Source organism: Calliphora vicina, chromosome 4 (assembly GCF_958450345.1).
Source record: "Calliphora vicina chromosome 4, idCalVici1.1, whole genome shotgun sequence".
In the NCBI taxonomy this organism is placed as follows: domain Eukaryota; kingdom Metazoa; phylum Arthropoda; class Insecta; order Diptera; family Calliphoridae; genus Calliphora; species Calliphora vicina.
Window position 1 is genome coordinate 122,583,426 of NC_088783.1, and position 12,358 is coordinate 122,595,783.

The 12,358-nt window shown below is 30.1% G+C and overlaps 1 protein-coding gene across 1 annotated transcript; it reads left to right on the forward strand.

Moving 5' to 3' along the window:
* The first annotated feature begins 4,288 nt into the window (after window positions 1-4,288).
* Window positions 4,289-6,823, forward strand: LOC135958758 (putative uncharacterized protein DDB_G0282133). The gene is made up of 2 exons (XM_065509652.1): window positions 4,289-4,300; window positions 4,397-6,823. The coding sequence occupies exons 1-2, from the start codon at window positions 4,289-4,291 to the stop codon at window positions 6,821-6,823; spliced, it is 2,439 nt and encodes an 812-aa protein (XP_065365724.1).
* Window positions 6,824-12,358: the final 5,535 nt, after the last annotated feature.

Genomic DNA, 12,358 nt, shown 5'->3' on the forward strand with positions numbered 1-12,358 from the left:
TTTCTAGAAAACAATGCAGAAAGTTAACGAGTTTCACCTATTTATTCCATATTAACAGTAAAATTTTGCATATATCTGAACTTTGACCTCGATGCGCGTCCAGAAATCGTTGCCCGATTTGGCTCAAATTTTCAGCACTTAACATTTAGGCCTAGTGTCACAATATTCCACCCGGCACTCTTCAAAATTTTAACAAAAAATTTTTTCCATACAACTGATTGTCACTCTAATTAATATACATACATATGTACATATGTACATATGTACATATTTAAATTTTATTTATTTATTTAATTTGCTTAATAAATTTAGTCCGATATTGTAACACATAGCAATCGTAGTATCTACTTATACAATTTAATACGTACTTAATTTGTTTAAATAAACTTAACTAATTCACTAAATTACTTGATTAGTACAAAAGAACGTATAGTAGGTGTAACTTCGGATGTGTGTTCATTATTTAGCATGAACAAAGTTTCTGTTATTAATGTACAGCAAATCTTTTCTAGTTGTTATCAAAAATGTATAAAAATGTATGTATGTTTGTATGCATATGTATGTATGTATGTATGTATGTATGTATGTGTATGTATGTATTAATAAAATTACTTTATCTATTTGTCGTTGTTTTAGATTAACATTAAATAACAGTTATTTTTAGATCATTTAGTATTTTTTTCGGTTACAAGTAATATATTGAGAAATTAGTTCTATTGTTATCAGACCTAAGTTGGCCCGGTTACCAAGCAAATGAAGTAATTTTGTTGTTATAAATGTTCTATTGGTATTCGAGTCATCTTAGGTTCATGGCCTGGAATCGTCTTTATCTAAATGACCTGTGGACAAAAAATATGTGAGTGTATATATTTTTTTTAATATTAAAACCTACATTATGAATAAAATAATACACGATCGTATACAACCCCACCCCCAAAAAAAAGCATATTTCATTCAAATATACCGTTTCTCACAATTGTTGTCTTGGCGTCAATATTTGGTGTGGTAGATCCAAGGGTCTTTTTTGTGATCAATAGAAAGCTTATGAAATTACGCTTATTTTGATATCCATACTGATTGTCTGGAATATATAGTTAACATCAGATCGGGAAGTAAATAAGTTTCGAGAAATTTAAATAAAATTGAAACTATATTGAATTTAGAAAAACTGATATGTTTTATTTCAGGATCGTGAAATCCATTAACAAATGCCTCTATATTGATATGGTCTAAAAACGTGGTGTTTTCCTCGATAAGTAAGCTGTTGTAGCAAACGCTCGATTTCCAACGCAAAATCTTGTAGTGTCTCATTGGCCTTTTGCACTCTACCACGCAATTTCATTCGGTATAATTCCTTTTTATGTTCGGTTTATGTTATAACTTCCGAAATTTCCTGAAATTTCTCGTTTGTGGTTTTAGATGTTTCTTCAACTTCAGCTAACAGTTTCTTGTTATTGATTTTAGAATTTTCTTGAACTTCAGCAAATTTCTCGTTTGTTTCTTTGAATTTGTACATCTTGTAGTCTCAAAAGGCCAACGCAAAATCTTGTAGTGTCTCATTGGCCTTTTGCACTCTACCACGCAATTTCATTCGGTATAATTCCTTTTTATGTTCGGTTTATGTTATAACTTCCGAAATTTCCTGAAATTTCTCGTTTGTGGTTTTAGATGTTTCTTCAACTTCAGCTAACAGTTTCTTGTTATTGATTTTAGAATTTTCTTGAACTTCAGCAAATTTCTCGTTTGTTTCTTTGAATTTGTACATAATAGCAGCAAAGATTGTGCTTAAATCCACGCTGCTTATTGTGGCACGGGTACAGACTTCCACTTCATCTTTATACTAAAATTCATAAGATCCAATGCCACGTCGCTTGAATTCATCTATCAGCCTCTTTTGCAATTCTGCTTTGTATATACATATGTATGTATGTCAGTAGCTCAATTCTTTCTTGAGTTGTTCCACTTTTAGCTCCTCAGACTTCATGATTTTTATTTTGCAATCCCACTTCTGACACCAATTCGTTAAAGTAATCAATGACAGTCGGTAATTCCAATTTTAAATCAATGTGTTCCTTTTTCAAAAATCTAAATATAACCCTGGAGACTGCCACGCTCAGCGTTGTCTGGATTACTTTTGTCGCAGATATACCAAATCGTTAAAGTAAAAGCTCCTCCCTTTTACATGATACCAATATTTCATGTTTTCTTTGCGAGAAATATGAAAAAATAAATCATAAAAATCTTCAAAAAGGACTCTTTACTCTTACACCAAATACTCAACACAGAACAAACAATCTTAAGGAGTGCGGTTCTGAATATTGTTTTGCTAGGTCTCAAACTTTAGTACTGAACATTTTATCCAAACGGGGCCAACAACAACAACGGGACACGAGTTGGGATCAAAAGTAAATGGACATACGGCCAGATATAGCTCAGATAATATGAATTTGTAAATTTACGTAAAATTACAAAATTACATAAACAAAAATTCAACTTAACATACATAAATCCGTCATTTCTATCTACCAAAATATAAATTTTTTGCCGACAAGATAAAGTATAAAGAATCATAAATGAAAACAATGCACACATTTTACAAATGTTTTGAGTTTATGAGAACACTATGCATTGTAGTAAATATTGCTTTACAAAATGCGTTTATGAAGTCACCCAAACTATTTCAATTTCATACAGCACTCTTATGCATTAAATGTTGCAAAATTTGGTATATTATTTCTCGATGAAAACATCCAAACGTACATACATATGTATGTATATACAACATACATATAATATACATATGTATGTATATTTTTATTTTGATAAACATTATAGGTCATTGCTCTTTAAGACGAAATTGTCCCAGTTATGTATTTATTGCAAAGCTCATGTGCGTTCAGTAACTTCTCCAAAATACATACAGTGCCGGACTTAAATATTCACACAGCATACAGATTTATCTTTAATCTTCCATATTTTTAAACGAAGGCCACAACATTCGTACGGGTTTCAAAAAATATTTATTTACGTATAACTTATTGAAATATATGGAAAAACTAAACATAAGTTGGTACATTTCAGAAAAAAAATTTAACAAATGTTTCGAAGTTCGATTTTAAGGGGACAAAAATATTCACACAGTTTCTAATTTTTAATAGGAAAATTGTTTAGGAAAGCACCATATTATTAGTAAGACTCAACTTAAAGAAGTCCTGTTACAAAAATGGCAAAATATTGGAGCTGACGTCACCAAAAATTGGTCGATTCAATGCCAAGACGATTAAAAGAAGTCATTAAAAAGATAGGCTACTCCACAAAATGTTAAACTATTAAAAAAAAACTATTTTCCTATTAAAAATTAGAAACTGTGTGAATATAAAATCGAACTTCGAAACCATAGAGCATAGAGCGGAAACTCTCCTGTCAAAGACCTAACTCAGTTGTCAAAAACCTAAGTGGTGAGAATGTGTTAGTAGAAAAAACTATGTGAAAACAAAAACAACACTCGTATGTGTGATTATTTTGAGTAATTTTTTTGTTTGACTTTTTTTCTAGTTTCCGCTCTATGTTCTCTATGTTCGAAACATTAGATAATTATTTTTCTGAAATGTGCCACCTTATGTTTAGTTTTTCCATATATTTCCATAAGTTATATGTAAATAAATATTTTTGTTGAAATCCGTACGAATGTTGGGGCCTTCGTTTAAAAAATATGGACGATTAAAGATAAATCTGTATGCTGTGTGAATATTTAAGTCCGGCACTGTATGTACTTTTGATTTCTTTAAAAAACATGTTCAAACCGCAATGAATTTGAAACATTGAAGAAGCTGATTAATGTAGATCAACATTCAATAAATTTTATCTAAAACAATCATATGTAATGTTTGCGCTTATGTAAAATAATAATGTACACATGTACATACATATGTACTACATATTCCGTATGAATTTGAATTTTAATTATATTATATTATGACTGAAGGTGTGATTGAAGCTGTTGCGTTCTTGATGGTGTTTGGGTGTTTTTTGACATGTGACAGAGTGTGTTATTGTTTTTATTTTGTAAATTTCAGAGTGTTCAATATTCATGATGTCATAGAAATTATGAAATTATAATATTTGTTCATAAACATTTTCTATTAAAAACTAGACTAAATTTTACATATATAAACAATGTTAGGTTTAAAAAAAATAACCATTTCATTACTTCGAAGAAAGCAAACAACAACACAAATAATTTTGATCTACATATGCATAGGAGTATATTGTAGTGACTTAAATAAAAATGTCAAGTTTGGTAAGTATTTAGGATCTACGTATGTACATATGTACATATATTTTTCATTATTGAGTTTTATTTAATAATGATACGAAATATGTTTTATATTTTTAGATTCATTTAATACTGATTTTGGTATTAAACCAATCACTGTACGTTGTAACAAACGCTCAGCAGGATTTGGAAATTGAATCAGGTGTTTGGAAATATCCGACAAGTCAGTTCTCATCAACTAATTCGCAACCATATATTAGTAGTAGTTATAATTTGCAAACAATTCGTAATTCTGCACAACAGGAAAACTTGTTCGGTTCAAATACTAATTCTAATATGAGAAGCCACAAAGCAATGCCATCATTATTCAATTCACATTATGACTCCATCATTCACATAACTCCCGAAGCAGTTCCAACAAATTTACAGTTAAATAACAAACATAATTGGAATGATATAACAGAAGGAAGATCAATACCAATTTATAGAAATATTATTTCATCAAACGAACAGCCTCCTGTTGAGTTACATCATGGATATCGTTACTTTACACCAGCAATTTCTTTCTCAAACATTGATAATTTCAAAAATGTTATTTACAATGAATTGGGTTTGAGTGAAAGTCCTAGTGGTACCCGTATCTCGAGCAGTCCACAAGGATTTGCGTTGCAACAACCAGTAGCGGAAATTGGTAACAACATACGTTTTTTGACAGAAAATACAAAAAGTAAAGCCGAAATTTCATCTCATGAAACAAATTTTGTAGGCTACCAAAACTCTCAAAACATTACAATTTTAACACCAGTTAAAAATCTTACATTTCCCTACAACTACTCCCAAACAAATGGGTTAAATAACGTATTAAAAGGTAAACTGAATGTTAACCAGTTCAGTTTGAGCCACAGACAAGTTACTGCAGAGGAGACGGGAAACCAATTAAACAAAAAATCATCCTTTCTACCTAAATACGACGGAGTTTTTAACTCAACATCTAATTTGAACGCAAGTGGGCAAATATCAGAAATTAAAACACCAGAAACATCATTACATTCAGATATACCTTTAAATTTAAACGTATCAAATGTTCAACCTAATCAGAAGGAATTAGCATTGAATATCCGACCAAGTATAGAAATATTTCAAAATACACAACCAGGCAACATAGTAACACAAAGTTCATCTCAATCGCCCTTAAAACTGAGTGATATGGGCTCATATTTTCCTCATTCAGAGTTTAACCATGATTTTAATAAAGCGTATAATCAACATATTCAACAATATGAGAATTTTGTTAATAACAAACAAAGTTTACCAAATCATTCACACAATATTGGTCTTAATATACCTACGATCTCAACAATTTCTGATGTTTCAAAACCTTCCGATTCATCTTACAGCGGAGTCTTTAATAGGGTTTTACCACAAATAAGCGGTGGTGGGCGTCCCATTGAAGCCATTCATGAAAACTACCAAAATTATAAAATTTATCAGAGGCCCACACAAAATATTTCTTTGAATAACAATAATCAAATTTCCCCATCGGAATACGAGCAATATTATGCTACTTCACAGCAACAGCACATGCCAATACAAAGCATATATCAACAAAACAAAATAGGAAATCCTTCACACAATATTGGTCTTAATATACCTACGATCTCAACGAATTCTGATGTTTCAAAGCCTTCAGATTCAATTTACAGCACTGCGATTTATAGACTTTTACCACAAATAAGCGGTGGTGGTGGTGGGCATCCAATTGAAGCCATTCATGAAAACTACCAAAATTATCAAAATCATCAGAGGCCCACACAAAATAATTCTTTCAATAACAATAATCGAAATTCCCCATCGGAATACAAGCAACCTAATGCTACTTCACAGCAACAGCTCATGCCAATACAAAGCATATATCAACAAAACAAAATAGGAAACCAGATACAAAATCAGATTAACAAGGACTCATCAACGATATTCTCTTCCCCGACTTATCAAACACCCGAATCAAAGAAACAAAATAACATAATTTTTCCAACAAATTTATTCCTAATTGATTCAGGCAATCTCGCAGCAAGGCTTCCGATAGAGTCAAATCTATATCCTTATTCTAAAATACACGAAACGAATGGATCCCCAATGGCCAATTCAAACGTTCAAAAGAGATATCCCGAACATAGCTATCATCACACTTCTTTCAATAATAATATACAAAATAATGCTTTTAAAATCATTGATGGTAATAATATAAATCAAATCTACGCAGTTCACACAAATAAAAAAACTCCTCAAATTGAAACGCATTCGAATCAGTTAACAAATATTTATTCATTGAAACCTACATTTGCAGTTAATAATGAGCACATAGACCCTCGGACTTCCAACTATAGAATGAAAAATTCTAACTACACGGCAGCCGAAGCACAGTCTGCTGAATTTACATCAAACAAAACACCAATTACTTATAACCCAGCCCAAACATCTATAGTGTTTCCCAAATCAGATGAAAAAATACGTTTGCCTCATTTGGTATATGGTCCTCCCACATAACACTCTCCCTTTCGGTTTGTTTGTGCATTAATTGCATTTTTACTAATATTAATGAAGTGTTTATAATATTAAAAATAGAAATAGTGTTATAAATTTAAAGAATTATGATGTATTTAATTAAATGTGTTGAACATGTACCCTACCTATCCATTCGAGTAATGATCGTACAATTAATCGAACAGTTTCTTAGGAATAATTATTTAGAAATTATTATTTTCGAATAAAGATAGGCAAAAATTTCACGAAAAAGACGCAACAATAAATAAAATACATTTTAATTATTTTATTAATTTAAAAATCTCCTTTTACTTAGGACAATTAAAACAAATATTTAGTGTTATTTATAGCTGTTTGATCTTACAAATCACTTGTAAGTGCCAACAATTTGTTCTAAAAAAAGTTGTAACGCTTTTTTGCGTAAATATTTGCCATTTGTGGCCATACCTTAACGAATAATTCTAACAATTTTATGAAGATTAATCGAATAAATATATTTTAATTGTTGTTTTAATTTATCATGTTTTTTTTCGTAAATCTTGATTTAAGCTAGACAGTGTCTTCTATGGCGTTCACAATAACTCACCCCAAATTATAACGAATGGATTTGACCTAAATCACGGTTTGCATTCATGTTTTCACATTTTTCATAAAAATATGTAAATGGTTTTGTGTAGGCATGTGCGATTAATCGAATAATCAAACATTCTGCTTTATCAATATTTTTATTAATCAATTAATTAATTTTAATATTTTTGTTCTGAAATATTAAAAAAAGAACCAATGTTACACACATATGTAATTTATTTTGAATTATTTAAATGTGTAATTAATCCATTATTGTTAGCTTTGAACAATCAAAATCAAAAATATTCAATTAATTATGAATATGAATAATCAAAATGTTTGATTAATCAGGATGTTAGATTAATCCATTAACTCAGAAGAAAATAATATTGAAAGTGATAGTGAATGTGATATTGAAAATGTTTTCGACAGTGACAAACATATAATCGAATTAATATAACAATTTGAAAACTCTTATTCGAATTATTCGTTTTATTCAAACAAAAAACTAATAATTTGGATAATCTAGTAGTTACTTATTTAATTTTCAATTAAACGTATTGGTCATAGGGTAATATAGAGACGAGACGAAATTGTCAAAAACCTAAGTCTGTTGTCAAAAACCAATCTCTTGCAACAACAAAATACATGCTAGACAATGTATTTTGTTGTTGTATCAGAAATATTATTTGTTGTATTTTTGTTTGACAAATCGGAGTGTCTCGTCTCTATGTATAATTCTCTATGGTATTGGTCTCTCTCGTTACAAGTTTTTAAAAGTAAACGAACGGAATCCCGTAACTTCCAGTGATAATTTGTACAAATTATTACAAATTATCAAGTACGCGAACACAACTAATAACACAAAAACTACTTAACTTCATTTTCTCTCTTGTTAGATGTTTGTATGTATTTATAATTTTTATCCAAATACAAATTAATTTGTTCTCCTCATCTAATGTAAAACAATAAGATCCATCGATTATTTATATAATTTACTTTCTCTTGCATATAAAAAAATAACTATTGCGAATTGTGTTGGAAAATAATAAGAAAAACGTCTGCCTTTCAATTGCTGCATTGTAAAAAGGGGTCATATAGTTAAGTTTGACATTCCAAACAACACTTTCATTATTGAAAAAGTCAAACTCCATATATAAAAAATTAATGAATTCGCTCGTATTTGCATTTATTTCCCACTGGTAAAAAATCGATGAGTGTGTGAGACGATAGGATAGATAGGATTTGATTTTGTTAATTGCGTTTCTGCTATACGATTTTTTACGTTTTGATCGTCCATACAAATCGACACAGCCTAATGTACATACTGGTAAAAACAGTTCCTTATCTTTTAGCAATCGAAATATTTTCATTTTGTTCGAGCTCCTCATCTGAGATAAAATCTATTTCATTTGAAGAGAATTTAAATTGATTTTTATTAGACAACTTACAAAAAAGGTGAAGAATTGATTTTCTAGAGCCCCACTCAAGGAAAACCAAAACTACCGTTTTCCTTTATTAACTATATTGTAGCAGGAGTTGAGCTGAACATCACTTTGTGATATTTGGGCATGTAGAATGTCAAAATGCATGAAAAAGGCATACAAAAATGATAATTTCCCCTATTTATTTATGAAAAACGGGATTTGGGGTTCCCCGTTTGGCATCTCTAGGTATATATAAGTTATTATTTTCCACATTTTTCATTTACGATCCTTATACTACGATCCTTTGTCTGTTGAAATAAACTTTCCGAAGGCTCTCAATATCTTACAAACATGAATGATACAACAGGTATGGTTCTGGTTCGATTGCTAATTAAAATCTGAAAGATCGGCTTACAAAAGGCTGAAAGATTTGCAAAAAAGCTACGACTTACATATATCGCGAATACTATCGGACGTATACAAAATTCGGACCAACAATGTTTCAATTTCGGGAAAATCAAGTATCAGACTTAATTAACTTTAATAATTCTTTAGTATAGGTTTATAGAAATCTTTCAAGTAACTGCTATACACATTGGCGGACGACTAAAATTAAAAATTTCACAATTTTTTTCAAAAATCTTAACAAACATTTTACATTTTGTTTCATTAAATTATTAATATCAAGTATTTTAAGCTCTTTAAATTTGGATTCTGCTTTTATATATACTCTTCTTTCCTACAAAAACAATTACGGTTCAATTTGTATTCATTCTATTTGTTAATTGAAATATTTGGGGTATTCACACGTTCTACTATTTGGTCAAATTGTCATAATGTCCTAATATATTATGATAGTTTCAACTAATTTTTTTTGTGTTTCAAACAAAAAAGTTCTAAACTAATAACACTATTTGAACTATGTTTATTGGTATGTCAAAAAAATAATACTTTTTTTTTGTTTAAAACACTACAACAACTATTATAATATATTAGGACATTATGACAGTCATATTGCAGACCATGTGAATACCCCAATAATATAAAAACCTTGATGTAAATATAAACTTTTCATAAAATAGTAATTTTGAGTACTAAAATCGGCAAATCGCACTTTGCCATTTTTCCGATCAAAAGTCGTCAAAATGCCGATAAATCGGCAAATCTGGCAACAGTGGTCACAGTGAAACAGATATTGTTACTGTTGTTAGACTATAGATTGGTACTAAAAATTTGTACAAATACAAATTTGTATATTCAAATTGTGTTTATAGCAGCTGTTCGTTGTACTTCAGACAAGGGTTCCTAATTTCCCGGACATTTTTCATTCTGTTAAAATATTAAAAAACAAAAAACAGTTAAGCCAAAACCAGTGCAACACAGACTAAGTTAAATCTGAAAAAATTCATTATTCATTTCGAAAGAAAATCAACTGATTTTTTATGCTAGTATCAAAAAATCTATGGGAATAATCGAATTATAGTTTAACAAAAATCAAAAAAAATTTGTTACCATAGTTTACAGAATTTCACAACATTCAATAGATTTCCGGCACGGATTCTCATTATCCGATTGGCATAAAATTTTACATCAGTTAGTTTCAGATACCAAAAGAAAACAACCATCCAAAGCAAATACATTTTTTAAGAGAAGGTCTAATTTATACATACATATGTATGTAGTTAAAATTAACTTTCATTGAGTTTTTAACTATGATGTAATAAAAACTCTTTCAATAGTAGGTTGGTTTGGTATCATTTTTCTAAAATACATATTTATATTTCAAAATACCAAATGTTCGAATACGAAAACCTCACATGGAATTGATGCAGTTACAAACAATGTAAGATACATATTCAATGTCAAGCTATTAATTTCAATTCCGGCGGAAGTTTGCAAGTTTTTCTACTTTAGGATTATATTTCAATATTGTGTCTGTCTTATATAACTTTATGCATGCAGATTGTTTAATATAAATATGAAGAAAAGTTAAAATAATGAATTAGTTGCAAAGTTAACCATCAATAAAACAATATGCATTATATACACGCTTTTCTAATTACATATATATTCAATATTTGTTTGTTAATCCACAATACAGCAGTAAGTTTATCTTACGGTCATAGAAAAAGAGAGCTAAACTTTAATAACTATCCTGCCAATAGACAGATAGTTGATCCAAGGGAGTACAATAATTATTATCAACAAAATACTGTTAATGATCCTGGTTATACCACTCAGAATGAAAATAATAACGAGGACACAACATCAACTGCAAATACAACTAACTCTCAACACTATGTGGAATTCATTAATCCATCAGGTCATATGTTGCATTTGATGTACATGCAACCCCATCCAAATAAAAGACAGGAAACTCCAACAAGCGCTGACGTAAGCAAAACGTATCAGAACCAGCTACATCACCAACCTCAGCATCTTAATATTAATAGTCAAAATTTGGAATATGCAGGACCTCATCTATTTCCTACGCCACTTCCAAACAATTACCAAAATATACAACAGTCAAATCTTCCCATCAAACAATTTAATACGGCTTTACATAACCTATATCCAGCTCAGTTTCTCTTGCGACCATATCAGCCAGATTCAAAAGTTCCATCTAAAATGGAAGCTCCCTTCATACCCTCACAGTTTTTGGGCTATGGCCAACAACAAAAACAACAGTTGCCTCAACAACAGCAACAGTTGCTCCGGCAGTATCAACAACTACCCCAACAACACCAACAGTTACTCCAGCAGTATCAACAACCACCCCAACAAAACCAACGGTTGCACCAACAACCTATGAAAATACCACTTAAGACAGAAATTAAACCAGTGCACGAGGCACATCAAGTTTCGCCATATCACTCCTCTCCCAACTTAATTTATATGGCTCCGAGTAATGTATATGATTTGTATAGAAAATCATATTAATATTAATCTTAAATTATCTTTAATACTAAGTTTCAATATATTTTATTTTATTTTATTTAATTTATGAACGAACAATTTAGCTGCCTATAATGGTGTAATTTGCTAATGACCTTCTGCAAGAATTGTGTAACTTTTGCCAAATTATCAATTTAACGAAAATAAAAACTCAGAAAACAAAATTAAATGAATGTTAAGTGAGATGAGATGAGTTGAGTTGAATAAAAAATTAATTTCGGTACCTAAATATAAAGTAAAATGATCAAATGTTTATTTGAGTGTCGTCGCAATTAATTCTCGTAAATGCTGATATGATAAAGTTATTAATTTGTGAGACGGGGATATTGTCAAAAAATAAAAAACCTTTGAATATTTTCTTTGATATGAAACTTGGCACAACCAATTTAACACATTGGCGTACTGAAAAATTAAAGTTTTTCCACTTTATATTTACCACAGTGTCATTGACGATCATTAATCACGACAAGTAACAACTTTTTCCGGGGGAGCAATATTGTTAATTTAGCTAAATATGCGCACATACACAAAAGAGTAAATGTTTGAAATTTACCACCAAATACCAAAATTTAATATGTAAATATGTATG